This window comes from Falco naumanni, chromosome 1, assembly GCF_017639655.2.
Source record: "Falco naumanni isolate bFalNau1 chromosome 1, bFalNau1.pat, whole genome shotgun sequence".
Classification (NCBI taxonomy): Eukaryota; Metazoa; Chordata; class Aves; order Falconiformes; family Falconidae; genus Falco; species Falco naumanni.
The window spans coordinates 70845498-70866459 of NC_054054.1; the positions used below are offsets into that span (position 1 = coordinate 70845498).

General features: G+C 38.7%; 1 protein-coding gene across 2 annotated transcripts in view; it reads left to right on the forward strand.

Annotated features, from left to right (window-relative positions):
- PPP3CA (protein phosphatase 3 catalytic subunit alpha) overlaps positions 1 to 20962 on the forward strand; it is a 195828-nt gene that overhangs the window by 148941 nt on the left and 25925 nt on the right. For both annotated transcript variants that reach the window (XM_040598681.1, XM_040598690.1), the window contains exons 6-8: positions 1874 to 2013; positions 11701 to 11778; positions 13633 to 13727. In XM_040598681.1, coding sequence (XP_040454615.1) covers positions 1874 to 2013; positions 11701 to 11778; positions 13633 to 13727 — 313 coding nt within the window. The remainder of the gene's footprint in view (positions 1 to 1873; positions 2014 to 11700; positions 11779 to 13632; positions 13728 to 20962) is intronic.

Genomic DNA, 20962 nt, shown 5'->3' on the forward strand with positions numbered 1-20962 from the left:
CACCCTGCACTTCCTTGGAGAAGAGGTAAAAGTAGCTGTAGAAAAAACTCATGGTACTTAAAAGATATAATAAAAAATTACAGTATAATTGTAATTACTATAGTTAAAACAACATTATTATTTTAAAAAATGTCAAGAGCTTCATTCTCTGTAGGTCCTGCCACATTTTTAATAGTACTGCATTTGAGTGCCTAGTAAATGAAGTGAAGCTTAGTAAATTGATGCTTGAGTGGTACTCTCGTGTTCTGAGAAGTTTCTTTAAAATCTCATGAAAGTTCAAAGAACAGTGTCAGATTTTTTTTCACATAATCCAGTGTTGCTGCACGTTATGAAAGATTAATTTTTTTTCAGATCTTTTTTCAGTATAAGAGATATCAGTTGATATTTCTAAAAGCAGGTATTTAAACCATTCATTCTTAGTGTTCTCATCAGAAGAGATTTTCTTGTTTCTTTCTTGCAGTTTGAAACCTGCAAACACGAATGTATACTTCTGAGCTTTAAAGTTACTATAAGATAAATTATATTCTGAAGTTAATTTGTAGCCTACTAAGAAATTAGTGCAGTTTTAAAAAGAAAAAAAAAACAACAAACTTGAGCCAGTAATTCCACATTTTGATTTAAAAGCAGTTAGATTAATTGCACTTTTAAAAATTATTGAATGTAAAGTTTTGTTTCTGAGGTAAAGGTTTGCTATCTCATTACATAAGTATTCTCTGCCTAAAAATTAGCTGGCTTTGCAAGAATGTTATGGCAGAATAAAAAGTTCTCAGATTCTAGATTAAGGTCATTAACATCTTCACACATACACACACCCTGCGAACAGGTTTATTCATCTTGGTTCTGCATATTTATGAATTTTTATTTAATTTAAAGTTAATTTTAGTTACAAAAGCATTATTGTTAGAGGGCTGAAATAAGTTAAGTGTAGGTATGCTGTGAATATTTCATGACAAGGACACAAAGGTAAAATTGTAGAGGTCTCATCACAACTTTTTAACTGAGTGTTGAAAACATACAAAAATTCTTTATCTTGGAAATATTTTTTTTGTGAGGAGTAGGGGGCGTGGGGGGTATGAGTTGGGTATGCTACTAAATCATTACTTGATCTTTCTGGTCAGAGTAGAGAATGTTTTGTAGTGCAAGCCTGATTCATACACACGTCTTAAGGGGTGCTTTTATATTAAAGAATTTTTGCAAATGAATGCTGATTTTTAATATTTCTGTATTTTGTATGCTTTGTCTTATTCGCAGTAAGATTCCATATAATTTGAATTTTTTAATACCAGTAGTCAGGCAGAAAGAGGAGGCTTTAGCTGCTTGATTAGGGTTAATGTTATGAGAGCAACAAGAATATCATGGCAAGATGCTGTAATGCAGAGATATTGTCTTGGTATTTAAATATGGTTTTTTTGTGAAAAATTATTTAAATAAAAATGGGAACTTGCTTTGAAATAACTACAGTATTTTTTTCTTGAGGTGCCTCACGCACATAAATTGAGTGCCATGATGTTAAAAAAATTTACAAAATACAGAAATACCATCTCCTCTTTTGTCTACTGAAATGATTGCAAAATACAGTAGAAAAAAGGGGGAGGGAATTCCACATAAAAATTATATAGAATGGCAATCTACTGTATCTCTTCATTTTTGGTTATATCTGTTTTTTCTCCTCTTTGTCAGTGTTAGCAAGGAGTGTTTTACTGTTACTCAAAATCGGTTGCTATAAAGCTGAGAGCGGCCCAAAACTGAAAAATAGATTGCTTTGGGTCTCTGTTTACCCACCCATGGGATGAAAAAGGGCAACTTTGCTTCAGTGTTTCTTTGATACATGGTTGAAAGAAGTTAGTATTTCTTTGTCTCCTATTTTTCTTAGTTAGATCGATTCAAGGAACCACCTGCGTACGGACCTATGTGTGACATCCTGTGGTCAGACCCACTGGAGGACTTTGGAAATGAGAAGACTCAGGAACACTTTACTCACAACACAGTCAGGGGGTGCTCGTACTTCTACAGGTGAGTATTACGACTTTGAATGGGTTTCTGTACATGAACTTGTTCTGGTTTTGCAGTATATAAACATTTGCTTGAAGTTTGTGGCACTAGACAACTGGGCCTTTTTTTCTGCAGTCTTGCCTTGTTTTCAGGTAAATTCATGCTTGGTTTGTTTGTATCTTGCTTTCACCCACAACTGGGAAACCCTAAAATTATTTAATTTTATTCACCAAAGCCTGTGTGTTGTGTTTATGGCTGTTCTTGTAATTTAGGGAATTACTGTGATGCTTTTTAAAAGGGATAGGTAACTACATCTCTAGTTTGAAAATTAGAACTTAATTTTCGATGAAAGATGCCAGCATTGGAAAACGCACTACCGTATCACTCTGCAGGGTAAGTAAATATTGTGAATTCCCACACACGGGTACTTTTTTTTCTCTCAGTTTTATCGAACTTTTGTTTTTGTTTGGGAATAGTTCTTCCCAAGGAGTTCAGGATTTGAACAGCGTTGGTGCCTGTAACATTCTTACAGAAACATATGATGACTTAAATGCTGCAAAGACATCACATTAATAATCTTCAAAATTATTGCTTTCTATGGACCTTTGTTATTAAAACATAACTGAGAATGTTCCTGGAAAACGTAATAGTAATGGGGATAGAAGGATATCTAAAACAAATGTAAATGTGACTATTTAAAGGAAACCTTCTTCTCCGTTTCTGTTCTACTTCATGGTAATTGTCCTTTGAGTGTAGGGGCTTTCTCTCTCTCTCTCTCTCTCTCTTTTTGTAAGGAGCCAGAAGACTCTCTCTCCTGCACATTAAAGGAGCGGATTTCCTTGTGTGCCAGGGGACATGTCCCTGGCCCCTCTTTAGCAATGCACAGGGAGACCAAAGCAAGCAACAAACTGTTCCCTTCTCCCAGTGGTGCCTGGGTGATGACTGCTGCCTTTCTCTGTTTCTAGTGGTAGGCAGCTTGGTTTGTAGACAGAGTCCTGTGGACAGCAGGCAGAGGACACCCCATTAGGTGTGCTTGAACTGGTGGAGAAGAACCTCCAAGCAGTACTTCCATTCTGTCTTCCCCATAGGACGGGCCTGTGTTACCTCGTAAACAGTGGCGATGATTATGTTATACCCTCCTCTGACAGTGTGGCGGGTTTGAGGGATTTTGATTTTTTCTTGTTTGTTTGGGGGTTTTTTAATTGTTGCTGCTGTTGCGTATTTTGTTTGGTTGGGGTTTTTTTTGTTGTTGTTACAAGGACACAAGAGTAACAAAACTGGCAGGGGAGGAGGTTAAATGGCAAAATGAGCAATGTATCCAGTGACATCTTAATTAAAAAAAATACTTCTTGTTCGGAAGAAATGTGAAGATGCTATTGAAGTGTTAAGGGGTGGTTGAACCTTTTAAAGGGTGCGGTTCTGGTTCAGCCCATGCTAGTGACAAGCAAGTCTTAAGTTTTCCCAACAAGCTCAGCAGAAGTGAGGAATCCAGCTCTTTCAGTTATCTTGGAAAATCTCACCTTGGACATAGCTGACCTGTAGCTGTTTAGTAACGTGTCAGAAGTAAATCAATGGCTTCCACCAGTAACCAGGAGACAAAGCCGCTGGAATCAACCGCCTCCTTGTTGGTAACGTTAGTTAGGAAGGTAGCAGATGGTTTGACTTCTAGAAATTAGTTTTCCTAGTCCTTCTGTCAAGCCGTAATTGCTGCAGCGTGGGGCTGGACAGAGAAGGAAGCAGTTTGCAGCGCAGCCTGGGCTGCTGGCATGCACCTTGTGCAGGCCAGTCACACTGCCACCTTCGGATCAATAATGACTGGAAGGGACTCCATAAACATGTTCGGTCTCATTATGAAAGAAGGTGTTATGCTGCTGCAAACAACTGATTGGTGCATAAATGGGCTTATGACTCTGAGGGCTGAAATCATTCCTCCTCATCTCAGCAGCACTGAACGCCAGAGCGTGCCTGGGACTCCCAGGCACCGCAAACAGTGAGTAATAGCGGTTTTCCCTCATAAACCTCTCTTACAAAAGTGAAAACCTTGCAAACATGCCTTGCGCTTAGATACAGGGCTTACTGTACACCGGAAGAGTGCTTAGATTTTTGTTGGCTTGTATCAGTTTTATCCTGAAAATATACCAGATCTAGTCTGTGTCCTGACTCATAATGAGAAAAGTGCGTGTTTCAGGAAAAAAAGAGGTATTTGGAAGATACCTACTTGTCAGGTCATGCGTGAGGGACATGTAACCGCTTAATGATGCGAGCAGAGGACTAGCTTGGAGTCACACTATCTGGGATTATATAAAGGCAAGTGTTCGTGTCTTCTTAATAGAAGTGCCTCGTTTCTCTGGAAGGTCGTTAATTGCTCACCTAATGATAATCCCTGGGGGGGGGGGGGGGGGGGGGGGGGGGGGAATAAAAGGTATCCATTGGTATGCAACATCTAATTTTGCTTGCCTTTTCTGATTACTTCCTGAGAAAAGGAGTGAATTTCCCTAAGTTTGTAGCCAGCTAAGTTTGTAAAGGAAGGACTGAATTATGCAGTCCTCCCTCAAGAATGTCTGTTGGGTGGATGGACTGTGTTTATTCTTCAGTGAGTAAAATTTGTTTTGTTTCTTCAGTCATTTCCAGAAAGGGAAGTTAAAAGGTAGCAGTGGGCATTTTAAAGGAAGGTCAGGAAGATTTCAGACACACATGTGAGGCAGGAAAATTTCTAGATGATTCTGCTTAATTGCAAGAAAGAAAATGAAAGTCATTTATTACAGTTAACAGACATGTTCATTATAAAAGCACGTTTCAAATGTCTTTTCTGTGATTTAAACTTCCTACAACAAAATGCTATGAGGAAAATGACGGTTTTGTGGCTTTCTAACTGTGTACATGCAACATGTTAACAGGACTTCCCAGCTCAGAAATACATGAATTCATCTCCATTCAGCCAAAACTCATTTATGAAACGTTGAGCCATTTGTATAAGGTAAATACAAATGGGAAAGTAGAAAGATTGTAGCTTACAGTAGTCTGACCAGCATCTCAGTGCATTACCTTAGGTGGTTGCTCACGTATAGCCTATTGAATTTCAAACTGACACGATTTTTCTTCAAGAAGTTTCCTTTTGTGTAAGACTTCTTGAAACTGTTATGGCTAGCGCTGTAAAATGTCAGATCTTGAAACCAAAGGCCTAACCTATCATTTAGAGATGTAAAGAACAATCAGCTTAATTTTCAAGGGTGCTAAGAGTCACTGCTTAATGCAAGTCTCTTGCATGCAGCAGCATTTTGCAATGTGGATTGTCAAAATTTATGGATCCTTGAAAACAGCAATAGTATAATGCCACAGTGAAAAGTAACTCTGAAATTTAAGTAAATCTTGGAAATCTATTAATGTTCTCTGGACTTTAAAGTGAGCAAGGAGTGATAGTGATGAGATTTCCTTTCCTCTTTCTGAAATTTAAGGTTGTACGTCCTTCATAGTCATGGTCATGTTGGTGCAATTTTATGAAAAAGTAGAAATAGCTGGGTGCTAGTTGTGAGTTGTTTTTTAATTAAGTGAAGCTTTTCTTTCATCCTTACCCAAAATAATGTCCTATTCAGGGAATCTTATGAACAAGAGAGGGAATTAATTTGTCCCTGAGTGGTGTTCCTCCCTCTCTTCCCCTGCTGATTTTCCAGCTGATCCAGGTGGTAAAGAAGTTTTCATCTTTGTTTGTCAGACTATCTACTATTGCCTTGAATTTATTTATTGAATACTTAGTTGCACATAGCTGGCTGTACTGATCTTGCCAATGACTCTTTGCATTTATTTCGAGGACGAGTGGCAAAGTAACTCCCAGGCATTTCTATAAGAAACTTATCTGACTTAGCAAGATATACTGCTACTTATAGTCTTGAGAATAGTTTTTTTTCCAGTGATCAGAAAGCTTGAAGAAGTCAGCTGGACTTCTCTCTCTGAAAATAATATTAACTTAAGGATTAAGTTAAGCAATTGGGTTTAAGCAATTGTTGAGGTGTGGGGAAAAGTCTTTTCTTTATAAGCCACACTAGGACAGGGAATGTCATCATTCCCATAAGATTTACTGGATGGATGAAGAATTAAAATATTCTTTCATCACATTTGAACAAAGTTACTATGAGCATGCATGGTTCTAACTGTGAAAAATTGTGATTGGATCCACACCCAGCTTGTTTCATTTCCCTATTGTCAAAGCTCTGGTAAAGAACATCAGGAGTTTGGTTGCACCACTGAGTTAATTAGCAGTGTTTTATCATATGTAAAGTATATCAAGGGCTTCCTGTCAGGAGTAAGCACATGTGCAAGCCTAACACTGACTTTCTGGGATCCTTTATGTGTATAAGGCTTGGTTAATTACTGACTGTTAACAAGAGCATGAGAGTGGCATGAGCCTGGCCAAAGTCAATGGATGGCCTCGGAAGCAGAGCAGATATTCAGAAGTTTTCTGCTGGCGTGGTGGTCCAGCCTTGGGTTTTCGTAGTCTACTATCAGTTCTTAAGGAACGTTGAGTTTTATAAAGCTGTTTGGCTGTTGACTATGTTGTTACATTTTTCAAAAGCAAAGGCAGAATGGTTAGCAGTGGCAAAGAGTGACTAGTTTTGCAGACTTGTCAAGAAATTCATTTGCCAGCCTTGGATAGCAGTGAAATGGTTTGGCTTTACAGATGTTCTGGGGCAGAATAATACTGCCAGCACATCATTTCAGCGGTTTACTTTACATGTATGTTAAGTTTGTGAGTATGCAAGGACTAGAGAAATATCTGCTAAAAGCTTTGGAAGATTGTACCATGTTTCACCTCAGGATGAAGGCAGAGTTGTATGAATGTTTTGGGTGTTTTTTTTTTGCAGTAGCAGCATTTTAAACATTCTCTTCCCTACTCTTCCACTCTTCCTTCTTCCAGGCCAGAAGCTTTTTGCTGCCCTCACATTATCTGCATAGCTGTATTGGTAGAATTGCTCATGTGCTCCATCAGACCTGGGAATATATCCCAGCCTAAAGAATGACTCTGCAAAAAAGATAACATGTTTGTTCTAATCCCGTGCAGTTCTCTGCTCTGCTTCTCAGTGCAGCTTTGCAGACAGCACAGCTAAGGGCAAGAAAAAGCACGTGGAAAGGTATGTGCTGGGAGCTGCCTGGGACAGAGCACCAAAAGCATTTGCCGTTTGGAGACTGAAGTGTGAGGCTTGTGGGCTTTGCTGAAAGCCTGTTTTTATATGTGCATGCAATCTTAGAGAAGCTGTTGGGTTAAATTTGATTTTCTTCTTTTTAAAAAAGCATTTACACCTCTGCTTTAATGGTTTGATGAATAATATTAAAAAATATATATAATTAAATCCATCCAGTTTTTTCCTGTTATTGGTTGAGGAGCAATCTGAAAAAGTCTGCCATTTTGGTTCACATTAGCAAAGTATTGCTCCTCTCCCAAAACTGTGTAGAAGTAATCAGTGATCATGCAAAAGAGACCTCAGAACTAGTACACTATGCATGAAGCATTTTAATGAAAAAAGGGTGCTGAAGTAGGGAATATCAGTCACATACTCCACGGGGAGTAACATCTCTGGCTTTTACAGGGGGAGGGGAGGGTATTTTGTTTTCTCTGTGAGTCACTGCTCTTCCATGATTCAGCATGACACATGAAGCACAGGCAGAAGGCTGGGTCGTTCTGGAAAAGCCTGTTGCGTGGGGGGTTCTGTTTGTTTGTTTTCCCTGTTGGCCAACTGCTTTATTTCTGGCTCATCTGAGTTACAGTCTGGGTTCTGCAAAGGAGGGCAAGGAGGAGAGTGTTTCTGGAAGGGCAGCAATCAGAAAAACTAGTAGGGAATTTGATGACAAAATGATAATTTTCATTAGAAAGACTAGAAAAAAATTTCCAAGCAGAAGTATTTTCTGTTGGAGCTAGTTTCTGATAACTTTTGCCATAATATCTATTTTGTTGGCATTTTGCAGGACTTCCTGCTGTTTACCTGGAAGGCATGTATTTTTGTGTTAAGGGAATATTGTTTAATGTGAAATTACATTTGGGCAGGAGCACACTGATGTTAAGAAAGTGCTGGAAATTAAAGCCCCTTATTTATTGTCACACTGGTATAACATATATAATAACTGCATACGATGAAACTTTGCTTCTCCCCAGCTCCAGCTTTAACAAATAGCTAAAGAAAAATGCCCGAGAGTTGATCTGCTTCTTTTTTAAAAATAAAATATCCAGATAGACTGCTCATAGGTTGTAGTGCTCTGGGTAATACGAGTGCTTGCTAATTGCAGATACCATGCTATTCACTTAGAAGAGAAGATGGCAGCCAGATTTTTATTTTAATTTTTGTGTGTGTGTATCTGCATGTAGCACTATGTAGCACCTCTGCCTTTCTAGGTGTGGGACCTGTAGAATCAGCCAAATTCTGCTAATAGAAGTCTATTTTCCACGATTTATGAAGAGTAAGATAATTAAGAAATAAAAAAAAGCAACCCACCACTTTTGTACTTTTGAAATGGAAAGAAGAGCCTATCGTGTCTATTCAGGAGCATTTTTTTACCACTTCATTATATCTACTTTAAAAGCAGTACTTAACACTGGATGAAAAGAATACTACGGGGGGGGAAAAGTAGTAGGCTAGACATTTTGGGCAGCTGCATGGATAATGAACATAATCAACTGTCTATCAGATTTTTCACTATAGACCCCAGTTTTCAGAAGTTAATGTAAAAATTTCTAAACAAAATGTACCATAAGTCTACATTTAGTCACAATTAATTATGAAAATAAATGTATGCAAATTAGTTCTCATTTGCCAGTGGTTTGAATGGCAGCCTGTCAGTGTATGTGAGATCACTGCAGTTGCCAAAACGATACCCCACGTAATTTGGGTATTGGAATTATTTTATAATGGCAATCTTTTTAGACAATTCCAAATACCAAACTTGCAGCTGAGAATATATGCTAGATTGGTCAAGTCCAAAACCAGCAATATACCATTCTACTGGATTTGTAGCCTCTAGCTGCAAATGACATTTCAGCTTTGCAAAATATCCAGGAAGACTGGAAGCAAGCCGTAGCATTTCTCTTGGATAAACTGAAGGAAGATGATGCATTAGATTTTGCATATTTATTTTTTTTTGAGTTTTCATCTGTTTAATGCATGAAGTTGAAATTCATGGGTCTCTTAAGCAGTTGCAAGTGGACTCTGAAGGTGGGCCGTGAAATCTTGGCTGGGACAGCAGGTCTCTTGTGTAATGTTTAGCTGAGAGATACTTTTTTTTTAACTTGCTCAGTATTTTTAGCAACGGCTTTTACTTAAGTATTTTGCATAACTATAACTGTATGACTGCATCTTGCCCCTAAGGTACTGCAGAACGGTCTGCTCTTGCCAGGGTCTTTGATGGTATGTACTATCCTGTAACATACCTGTATGTGAGTTACACTTGGAGATTCAGAGACTCTGCAAATTTGTGTTATTTACAGGCACGCTGTGAGCCCATTGTGCTGCAGAACCAGCACAGGAGCGATCATGGAGATGCCTTAATGTCTGCCCCAACACCTTGTATTTCCTTCTTTAAACTTTTCCAACTGTTCTGTTATTTGAACAATGGGAGAGTTGAATCGATAGTGGAAAATAAATATGGGGAATGGGTGTTAATGTAGGGTCTATCTCGCTTTTTCTACGACTGTCAGATGATGTTTCAGAGCTGCTATATGAGGTTTACACCTTTTGCCACCAGTTTTGATGGTTTTTTTTTGAGCAATGATTTTGATTGTTGCTCTCCAATTTGCCCAGCAATGAGAAGAGAGGGAATTATAATGTCTGTGTGTCACATCCTGGGCCTCAAATCCAGGAAAAGCTGTGTTTTGGTCCTGGTCTCAGGTTAGATGTTGCTCTGGGGCAGGCTGCACTCAGAAAACAGCCCAACTCTCAACATGTGCCAGCCTGCAGCTCCACCACGTTGGCTTTGGAGCTAGGGTGCTTGGAGCTGGTCAAGCTCCAGTCGGACAAGGGGGTGCAGGAAAGTACCAGCTCAGACTCCTGTGCCTGGCCAGCTTGTCTTGCTGCTGATGTGCAGGCAGCCTCTGGGACTGGAAGTAAATTCAGATAGTGACAGGAGGCGGTAACACTTGGTTACTCCCGAGATCAGTGTTTTAAAATGTGACTGCTTTAAGCTGCTAGCCAGAACGGTGCCAATACCATGCTGCGTACTTGCCAGTGAGCAATGTTCAGTTCAGAAGTGCCTTTCAGACATAGGGTCACTGGGCTGCAGGGGTGTGGGTGAGGTCACCTGCCACCTCGCAGGGGTGCCCACTTCCCACTCTCCTGAAAGGTCATGAAATATAAAACAATCAGCTGAACGATCGCTTGGTTTCAAGGCTGGGAAATAAATCTGGATAAGGCAAAACAAAACGTATAGGGCTGGCCCAAGGAGGGGGGAAAGGGAAGAGCTCTAGGTGTCATCGGAATAAAAAGTCTTTCCCACCCTTTAGCATTGTTTTGTTGTGGTTTTTTAGGCTCCTGGTAACCTTTTGTCAAATTTGTGAAGTCTTTCTTTATTCCAGTGCCGCTTCTCCGTTACCCTCTTCCATGCAAGTTCTTTGTTCAGTTCTTGCTACAGTTGGATTTTGACAGGAGAAGCCAGGAATCTGGCTTTCTGGGGTTTTGTATTAAATTACTAATGACAGGAGAAGAGAGGTTTTGCTTCCTGTCTTGAAATGATAGATGGCCATTGTGCTTTTTATCCTTCAGTGCAGGCATGGAGTCTCATCAGCGGTTTAAAAGCAAGAAGAAAACAGTTGTTACAGAAAAAAACTTACTTTCAAAAGAAACGAAATATGGAGTCATTTTAAGTTCTGTAACATTTAGGTATAATTTTAAGTAGGTTTTTTCTGAAAACTTAATATTTCGCACTTGTGCTGTCAAAGCTGCATTCAGGTTATGCTATGTTTTGGTTTTCGTGTATGTGATTTCCGTAAGTGTTCAGTGTCTTAAACAGTAAGGGTGGTTTTCACAGTGCTGAGGTTGTAAGAAAGGGCTCCTCTGTTCTCCTCAAACACTGTCCATGTGCAATGAAAAATATAATAGAGATACCTCTATCACCATTTTTACTTGATGATTATTTTTTTTTCATTCATACAATAGAACTTGTCTTGGAATTCAATGGGCACATTTGGGGGATTTCAGAAATCACAGAATTTACATGTAAAGTTGCCAAGGGGAAAAATAATTCTTGTTTATCGAGGAGATGAAGTTCAGAAGATCAGAAGTCTCCAGTTTGGAGACTGATTTGCCTTTCTCCTTTCTGTATTTCTCCCTCTCTTTCGGCACACCACTTCATTGTCTGGTGCTGATGAACAGCCTGTGGGTACTGTAGTTAGTGGGTGAGGACGTTTTTCTGTTGCAAGCAACCATTGTATCACTTTTTTTTTTGAGTACATTGAATCTTAAGGTATAATGAAATTACTTTCTTTCTGAGAAGAAATAAGGTGGTTGTTGTTATGCAATGAATTGCAACATTCCAGAGTTCCTCTCCACACAGTTATGGGGTGGGATTAAAGAAGGTGCTGCTGCTAGTGTTGTCTCTACTGAAATCTGCCGGCAGAGCAGGGGCTGATTTCATGAATGATGCATGTTGGATGAAACATTTTTGAAAGCTGGAGCTGAATGTGGTGCTTCTGATAATGCCATAACAGGTGCTATTATTTTCTTCTAACAGTTACCCTGCTGTATGTGAATTCCTACAGCACAATAACTTGTTATCTATACTCCGAGCTCATGAAGCCCAGGATGCCGGGTAAGTGTGTGTGGAGAGGGGGCACTAATAATGTATAATGGCTTACCATTGTCAAACAGAGCAAGGAAAGAAAGAACTGAGCAAGAATGAACTGGAAAACTTAAAGTTGCAACAGCTCTTACTTTCTATGAATGCTGAACAAACATATACTGGCATTAGAATGTCTTTTACATTATTATTACTGAGTTACAGGACTTAATGAACCCTCATATATCCCACTTACTTAGCCTTAGTGATCTTAAGTGGCATAAAATGACCAAAAGTTACTTGAGTGGCAGACTTGGGAAGGAAAACAAATTCAGCTCAGAAAAAAAGAAGTTTTGCAAATGTTCCTGAGACTTCTGACACACTGATTGCCGTGATGCCTTGGAAGTGATTTGGCTCACAAAGGCCATAACTGTCATCCATTCAAGTCTTTCATACCTACCTGAGACTTCTGGGCCTGGTGGTTATACAGTTTATCAAGAAAATAAACTTGTGGAGCGCGATATCTAAAAATGATTTAATGCAGGACTATCATTAATTAACGAGTTTATTAAGACACTTGTGCAAAAACAGCCCAGGTCAAGCATCAAGTGTTGATGGTTCTCTCATGAAACTATTGTTAGTGTAAAGCTACAACTTTTTATGCCGCTTTAAAAAACAAAAACAAAACAAAAAAAACCCAAACAAACCCTATCTATTCATTGAACTGTACCATACTTCTGAGATACTAATCCTTCATTAATATCTGAATAAATAGCTTTGCATATCTTGCATAAATTATTAATGTGTTTATTTGGAGGTAGAAACTTTACCCAACCTGAATAGTGATAAAAGATAAAGTAGCAAGATTGTAGGAATGAGGTCGATATTCACTATGCATATAAAAAGCTATTCTGAATGTTTGAATTGTCACATACTTAAAAACTTCAATGCAATTAAAAGCAAGCTATTACTCTGACAAAAATAGCTGGCATGAAATACTCATGGGTAATGAAATTTCATTTTTATTGTATTGCTTTCCAATAAAGGGTGAAAAAATTTTGTGGAAGGGATTGCAGTGAAACTACACAATAGTTTCAGTGCAACTATTGTGGATATTTGTCACTTTCTTCAGTTTCTTGTAGTTGAAGACTAAAGAGCAGTATTTGTGTCTTAGTAAGACAAAAGCACTGTTTGGTTGGTTTGCTTCCAATTGCTTGCAGCTTTGATGCTTGATTGATTATATGTTGGTCCAATAAGGCTTTTATTTTTCATAAGGCAGCAAGTTAGGTAATGAAAACATGAAAGCATTCATACATTGGCTAATAGACTGGATGAGATTAGACACAGCACCGAAAATATTGGATCCCCTGTTTCCCCTCCCTTTCTCATACTTTCCATCTCCCCTGGCCTTGCCATCGCTTGCATGCGCAGAGTGCAGGCAGCTGGAGGGGCATGGAGGACGTGCACTTCTGAAGACACTTCTGTGCATCTCCAAGGCACGTGCTGGTGCTTGCCTTCACCTGCAGTCCCACAGAGGGAAAGTCTGGGAAAGTCCTGGGGTGCATGCACATAGAGGCCACCTGGCTTCAGGGACAGGCACTGAGCAAATTCGTAAAAAAAACCACCTCTAGCTCACCAAGTTTCAGGTGGAGACACAGCTTTCAAGCATGGTGTTGCATCCCCGGCCATCCCAAATGAATATAATGAATACGCCTGCAGGAAATATTTTTTTCTATGGCTTTTAAAAGCAGACATGCATGGTTTTCTGTCTTGGCATTTGTTACCAGCCAGCGCAGTAATGTACTAGGGGTTTTTGCACTATAGTTGGTCAGTGACAAATATACATGCAACACTGAGCAATAATTAGTGTTGTCTCTTTCCTTTTAGGTATCGTATGTACAGGAAAAGCCAGACAACAGGCTTCCCTTCACTAATCACAATTTTTTCAGCACCAAACTATCTAGATGTATACAATAACAAAGGTAAGAATTTAATTCCTGTTTGGTATATGTAGTGGACTGTACTTGTCTTAACTCATATTACACTGGTTTTCCTTTTCACTCCTTTCTCTATCAGTTCATGACCATTTTCTTTATTTATTAGCTCATGCCTATTCCATTTGTTAAACAATACAAATCTAATTAAATTTATTACAGGCAGATGTATGTCTCTGAACATAACTGTAGATACAGAAATATCCTAAGGCATATTAGAATCTTGACTGCAAGTTATTAAGTAAATGTTACACAGGAAGCAAAACTGAAAACAGCTCTATTAACTAATAGAAGTATATTAAGAAATGCTGTGGGTGAGATGTTCAAAGCCAAGTGTTCCTTACAATTAATTACTTGCATCTTTGCTCCTTTCCAAAAACATTAATGGAGTTTGTATATGCAAACCCTCTAGCCAGCTAACACACTTTGACAAATCATCAGTGGATAAAGCATGGAATAGATATGGTCTGAGTTCCTTTATGTTTTGGGGGGGGGGTTATCACTGGAAAACTATTATGTAGGAAAAGAAATATCATTAGCCAAAAAAAAAAAATAATTACTGCACAAAAAAAGCAGTCACTTGTCAATCTATAACTCCACTGAATATGAGTATTTGCAGCTTCTCTGAGTTTATTAGTTTTTTGTATTCTCTGAAATCTTCTGTAAAAGAAAGGGGGAAAAAAAATCATGTTTCTAAAAATAAAGCATTCTAATAAACCTGTCCTCCTATATCTTGGAATGAGCAGTAATGTTTACTTTTTCCTATTCCCAGTAAAGCTAAAGTTATTTACGTTCCTCTGTGAGTAAAACAGACAATTTTTGTTTTCTATATATTCTTGAAAGTAGCTCCATTGCAAAGAGATCAATCTTTCTTGAGAAGAGACATTTGTAATTTGTGTGCTTGCCTGCAAAGGAAGTAAGCAATTTTTAAATTTTTTTTTACTTGCTGAGGAAAACTTTTTCTGGCATAATTTTATATTCTAAAACTTATAATCTAAAAGCTGTTATACCATGAACTGTATGGAAGGGAAGGAAACACTTCAGTATTAGGTAATGGGGTTTGTACACTTCAGTGTTCTTAGTATGTCTATTAACTTGTGCAGAAATTAATAAAAGCATTCTGCAAAAACATGCAAACAGAGCTGTCAGTAGCCACTTTCGTAAAAGTAAATAATATATGGACTCTGCTAGCAGCCCAAAAAGTGCCGAATGGAACAAGGAATGTGTTAATTTTCTTGGCAGCATCATTGCTGTTGGTGGAAAAGTGTGCTTAGTCTCTGGGTTGGCTGCTTTGGGCAGAAGGCAGGCTGATGACAGGTTTGTACAAGTAAGGTGACAGAAGGCGTTCACCTTTTGTTTCTTAATGCAGGGAGGCAGCAGTTCTGTGCACATGAAGGCAATGGGTGAACAGTGTGAGATTTTTGTCATGAAGGTAAATGTTAAATGTAAAGCAATGACTTACAATATTCAAAATCTTGAATTTGAAAGCATGGAGTTTGGGTGGTGAAGAGAAGTGCCTCTGTTTATTTCCATTTTAGAAGAGGAGGTCATTTTCCTTGTTCCAGGGTGATGCACTGTGTCAGGCAGGTCTTAAAACTAGTGGAAAGCCTTTTCTCGTGAAAGGCTGTAGGCGAGCTGCTGAGAGGTGCTGGTTATCTGTGGTCACAGCTGAAGTTTGGGTGCGTAGCTGGCAATATCTGCTCTGAGCGAGTTCAGGCAGATCAGCAGTGGTGTGCTACTCTTTTAATGTGTGACTTGTAAATTTGCAGGCTGACCTTTAGCAGCTTTGTAACGAATTTCTGCTGAGTTTAACTGCCTCCTTTTCTCTCATTAGAAGTTTTGATGCATTATTTCGTGTGACTGCTTGCACTGGCTCTTGGCATTTAAAGACCATCGTGTAGTTTTTCATGCTGTATTGCTCATGCATCTTCATATGGATAGCATTGGAATGCTTGCTTCCCTCTTCAAGAAAGAAAAACACCATCATCCTGAGTCAGTCCAAAACAGGGCTGCTTGTTGGCTTCCTTGATTTGCAGCAGAAGAATTAACTAAGAACACAAAGCTTCTGACTGACTGATTTCAGGAGGTGAAGGAAAGCTTTTCCATTCAGGGGTATTACAGGGCAATTGCGCCAGCTGACTCATTGTGCACTGGTGCAGAACCTGATTGATTTTTGCAGATTATTTGAGGTTTTGGTTACTTGGAAAAGGATAGGAAGTCCCTTCCTTTCTAGTATGCATTCTTAGTATGCTTCTGATTGTCACTTAGCTGTCACTTAGCTAGTAAAGTCACCCTAAATAAATTCCTGAGAGGCTCCAGCTCCCACTGACATGAATGGGTCATTTTTAAATGCAGTGTTGCTCAAGATAAACACATTTTTTAAAAAGCTGCAAAGGGCTTGGAATGCTCGTTTTCTACCCCAGGTTGATAGTTCTTGTACTTGTTAAAGCAGATGTATTTTCTTGTATTTCTTGAAAGTACTTCAGAAGGGGAGTGAGCTTCCTTGCCAACTTTATCTAAGGGCTTATTCAATCCCCGCTGGAGAGCAGCCTCTGGGATCAGATATGGCCTCAAAGAGCAGTAGGGGGGCAACATTCCCAGAGTAAAAGGAGGCTCAGCAGGAGTAGCTGAAGGTAAACTATCTAAACAATAGTACATTCAGCATATCTGCTGTCAATAGTGCTGCTGTGTACCCTCTGTACTGGCTGTCTTACAGTACCAACCCACTATGCGAATCTCTTTTGGCTTTGCTCCACTGAATTCTGGCACTGAAGGGAGTTTTGTGTATCCCTTTGGTTACTGGCCATTCCCTTGTGAAGGCTGCGTGTGTAATTTGTCCATCACGTGGCTGCTGGTCCTGTCGCAACCCCAGCCCACACACATGCGTAACTTCGGGTGCCAAAGTTAGGTTTTTCAATTAGGAGGCTCCTGTCAGGGGCTCACTGTGTGGTTAATGGAGACAAGAGAGAGATGCTTTCAGAGATTCAGAAACTACCTAGATATGGGGAGCCTAGTGTCCCTCTGCTTTCAAGACTATCCTTCTGCATTATTGTTAATGCCTTCAGTAATCCTTATTATGGAGAGCATTGGCAAAGGGGAGGAATTTATACGTATGTTTTTGGCAAATTCTGAACTTCAGTGCCTCCGTAGCTTTCTCAAACATTTCTGCTCTCATTTGGACTACTAAAAGGCATAAATAAAAAGGATACTTTAAGACTATTATTAAAACTTATTATAAGAAGCAATGGTGCGTTGATGATTTTCTAAGACTACTCCTTCTGGAAAGGATCAAAAATCCTTATGCAAGAAGATAAATGTTAATTGGATTGCAGTAGTTACCTGTGACTTCAGGGTCTTGGAGGAAGGCTGTACTTACAAGAAACCCTGAGAAAGTTGTGTAAATACAGCTTTACCCCTGGATTTAAGGAGAAGTTGTTTATATCAACAGATATGTCAAAAATTTATATAAAAAATTACTGCATTGTATGATCTGCTGGCTTTGTGCTTTGTCTAAATTTTCATTCCCACATTTAATACTTCTTAATGCCTTAATTAGGACTTGCTGTAATGCTTTTTGTGCCCCAACCAAAAAAAACAACAACAAAAAAAAAAGTGAAAGATTTTACCAGAGTTCTACAGAGGCAGGCAATTTATTTGTAAATCATTGCAATACTTCATATTTTAGTGTCTGGCTGTCACTTCAGAAAGTGCATGCTTTTTGGCTGAGTGAACAATTTTAACTAGCTGTCTACAGACAACTTTTGAACACTTTGAAATGATTAGGTTTTGTAGTGATGAGAGAACCACCAGAGAATCCGAAGCTATCGAAATAAATGACAAGATGTTTCTTCCAACGTGCTGCAACATACACATAGTGTTGCTGAAAGGAAAAGCAGATGACAAAGGAAAGAAACATAGAAAGTATGCAGGGGAGTTTGGGATACTAGAAAAATCAAAACCAGCTGTACATCAGTATGCTTGTTAACGTATATCAACGAAGTGTGTATGAAGAATCAGCGTGTGGTATACCATAGGTACACATTAAGAAATGTACCTGGTCCAAATGGATCTAACAGGAAAATTATTTTCATATTGGAAAAAGGCAGAGTAACATACCTGGAGACAAGGATGATCTTTGAGAAATAATAGCACTTTGGGAGAGAGAAAAGCATCATAACCTTCTGTTTGCCCTATCAGTTTTCTTTAATGCTTTATCTCTGCTGTTGTGATGAGGCCTTGTCATGGAAACAAAAGCTCTTAAAGAGGAGCTGTCAGAGTATCTAGGCCATCTCATTGCTGATGCAGAGAAGTTTGCCAGAAGTGATTTTCGCAGTCTATTGATAAAATCTTGAACATTACTGTGCTGTTTCTTTGGAAGACGCAATTACACATGTAAAATAAAAATCCTAAGGATTCTGTAAGGGAAGATTTTCCCAACTGCAATTAGCCCTGCTTCGGTACATCATTTACATCATTACCTTGTATAGAAAATATTTTTTTCGTTTGATAATGTTTAAACTCCTTAAGCATTTTATGAACCCTTATCCTTGACCTGTCTCGGGCAGAAAATGCTGTGGTTACTTAGCAACACTGCTGGAGAAGAAGGCACTGTTCTCAGTTGCGCAGTTAATGCAGAAGTTAATTTGGCATTAAAATCAGAAACTGAAATTCTTTCTAAGGTATGAAGAATTTGAGAAATCTTTCACTGCATTTATTTTCTAAATGAGGGATAAGTTTTGTGAAAAATACAAGAAAATTACTTGTTTGCTAAAATTATTTTGAGGTTGTTTATCTGAAAACATCTAAGTTCATTCTGGGCTAGTATTTCTACAATGCTCATTATTTTTTTACCTCTGAAAACGTTACTGAAAAATGATTCAGGAGATGCTGAAGCATGATATGTAATATCTTTCGGTAATTCTGAACTATTGGTCACACAGTTTAATGTTGTTTGTGTTGCTGAAGGCCTTAATCAACCTCCCAACATGGCTTTTAAAGTGCTGTTTGAGATGCTAGAGGTGTCTGAGACACCTAGTTGGATCTGACAGGTATGACACAGGAGACAAGGGCATCTGGGCTCATATTTAACCGAGGGAGACCAAGGAGATGGATACCTCAGGGGGTCTCAGATGGTACTAGGTGTTTGTATTTGGCTCTGAGAAGGTTAGAAGAGCTGTCTCCATTTCTAGCTGAAGGAGGTTTCTTACCTGCACATTTTTCACCACCTGTATTTCCAGCCTTAGGTGCCTGTTATGCTTAAAGTTAAACAGCCTGAATGCCCTTTGCCAGCTGCGTTAGTGTTTCATTTCACTCTGATGTGATTTCAGCATCTGATATCTCAGTTTACTAGCATTGGAAAGAGCTGTAATGTCATTTGGGATATCTGCACATCTTCACTTTACAAAGCATTAGCTTCTAAAACTCATTTACAACAGTGAGAACCAAAATGAGGTTAAAATGTGTGTGGCTGTTAAGAATAATAAAATAAGATTCTTGCTCTGGTTGGTGATTATGCATGATAAAACTGTGACTGGTAGCTTAGTCTGCTAGCATCTGTCTGAGTATACATCTGGAAAGAAAAGTATAGGGGTTGCAGCCTGTAATAGTAAGCAAATGTTGGAGAGTCGGGTTTTCCTCGGTTATAGGTTTTATAACCAAAGGAACCCATCGTGCTTTCTTCTGTCTCCATCAGCAATCATGTGGCCTGTAGTCGTAAAACATTCAAAAGATTCCTGCTCTTTCAGGGCAGCTGGGGTCTCCTACAGCGACTTGGGCATCAGGTTAATGTAGACTAAGAAATGAAGCAGAGGTGAAACCCCCAAACCTTTTCTGAGCCGACAGAGAGGAATAAAAGAGCTATGACTGAAAGAAAGCAAGGGGCCAGAAAAGCTTGGGGAAACTCCTGCTGTTACCCAAGAAGCATCTTTTTGATCTAGGTGTTTTCTTTTGACTATTAAGCAGTAGTCAGAACTACACATTCATAACAAGAGCCGCTTTGTTTAATGTCAAATATCATCTTTGTTAATTGCCTAATAAAAATATTTGGGGTACCTTGTGCTTGTTAAATGAAAGATTTTTAAATGAAAAACTCAGAAAAGTAGCTGTGATACTGGTAACTACCCTATTTTATTTTATTCTTTTAAGTGTAGGGTTATTTCAGAAGACATCTTTCTCTGTTATTACCCTGCTTTATTGTATAGTGTTATTTTTTTTCAAGTGGCTTTTGAAGTCATTTGTAGAGGAGCTGTACAGGTCATTTACAGAGAATAGTTTTTAAAACACTTTTATTAGAACTTGCTTTTGTAAGATAGTCAGATATATAAATTAATAAGGTGTGAAGATATTTTTTACAGTAATCTCAAAATAAATTTCCTTTAAAAAAAACAAACAAAACAAACCCAACTAAAGCCATTTATATTTAATTTTATGTTTTCCAACTGTTCTGCTTATGGTTCAAGCTTTTTTGGAGGCCAGTTTTAAAAGTTCCTTGTAAAAATGATTTATTTGGCTTTCACAGAATTCAGAAATAGGCTTAGATAAATTGAAGCAAAAGTGGGAAGGGGAACTACCTTAGCTCACTAAGATGATGAATTTGAAGTTTTAGTCCATCTAAATGAATCTTCACAACCATTAAGTGGTCCTTTTTCTGTGGTTTTGACTCATTTTTGCTGTAAAGCCACAAGCTATTTATTTTTATTATGCAGTTGTGTCACTGTAATAGAAGAATGAATTACAATCTGCCTTATATAATTTCAGCCAAAAAGCGATGGAAATATTAAGAACATCAACACTGGTTTTCTCATTTTTGCTAATAGCAGTATTAAGCCATTTTTATTTTACTGAGCAGCAGAATGGCTGCCAACTGTCAGACTAGGATGGGCAAGTCAAATGTGGTTTATTTAAATGGAGGGTGTTTGCCTGGCAAAGGTTCACATAAATGTTAGTGAGCTCTTTTCTGTGTCTATCAGTGAGTAGGCTTCAGAAACTCCCAGGTCACTTTGGACTCTCATGAGCCACAAAATGGAAGACATGTAGCAACCTGATAAATTTTTGTTGGTTTTGTGCAACAGTTTAGTGCATCAGAAAAAGTTTCTTCTCTGATTGATACACACTTCAGTCAGTGGACGGAGATGAATAATCAGAAGAAACTGTGCACCTCCTTCAGCCAACGCTGTGATACAGTGCATTTCCTATGGTGCTGTGCCATATTGCAGTCATGCAAC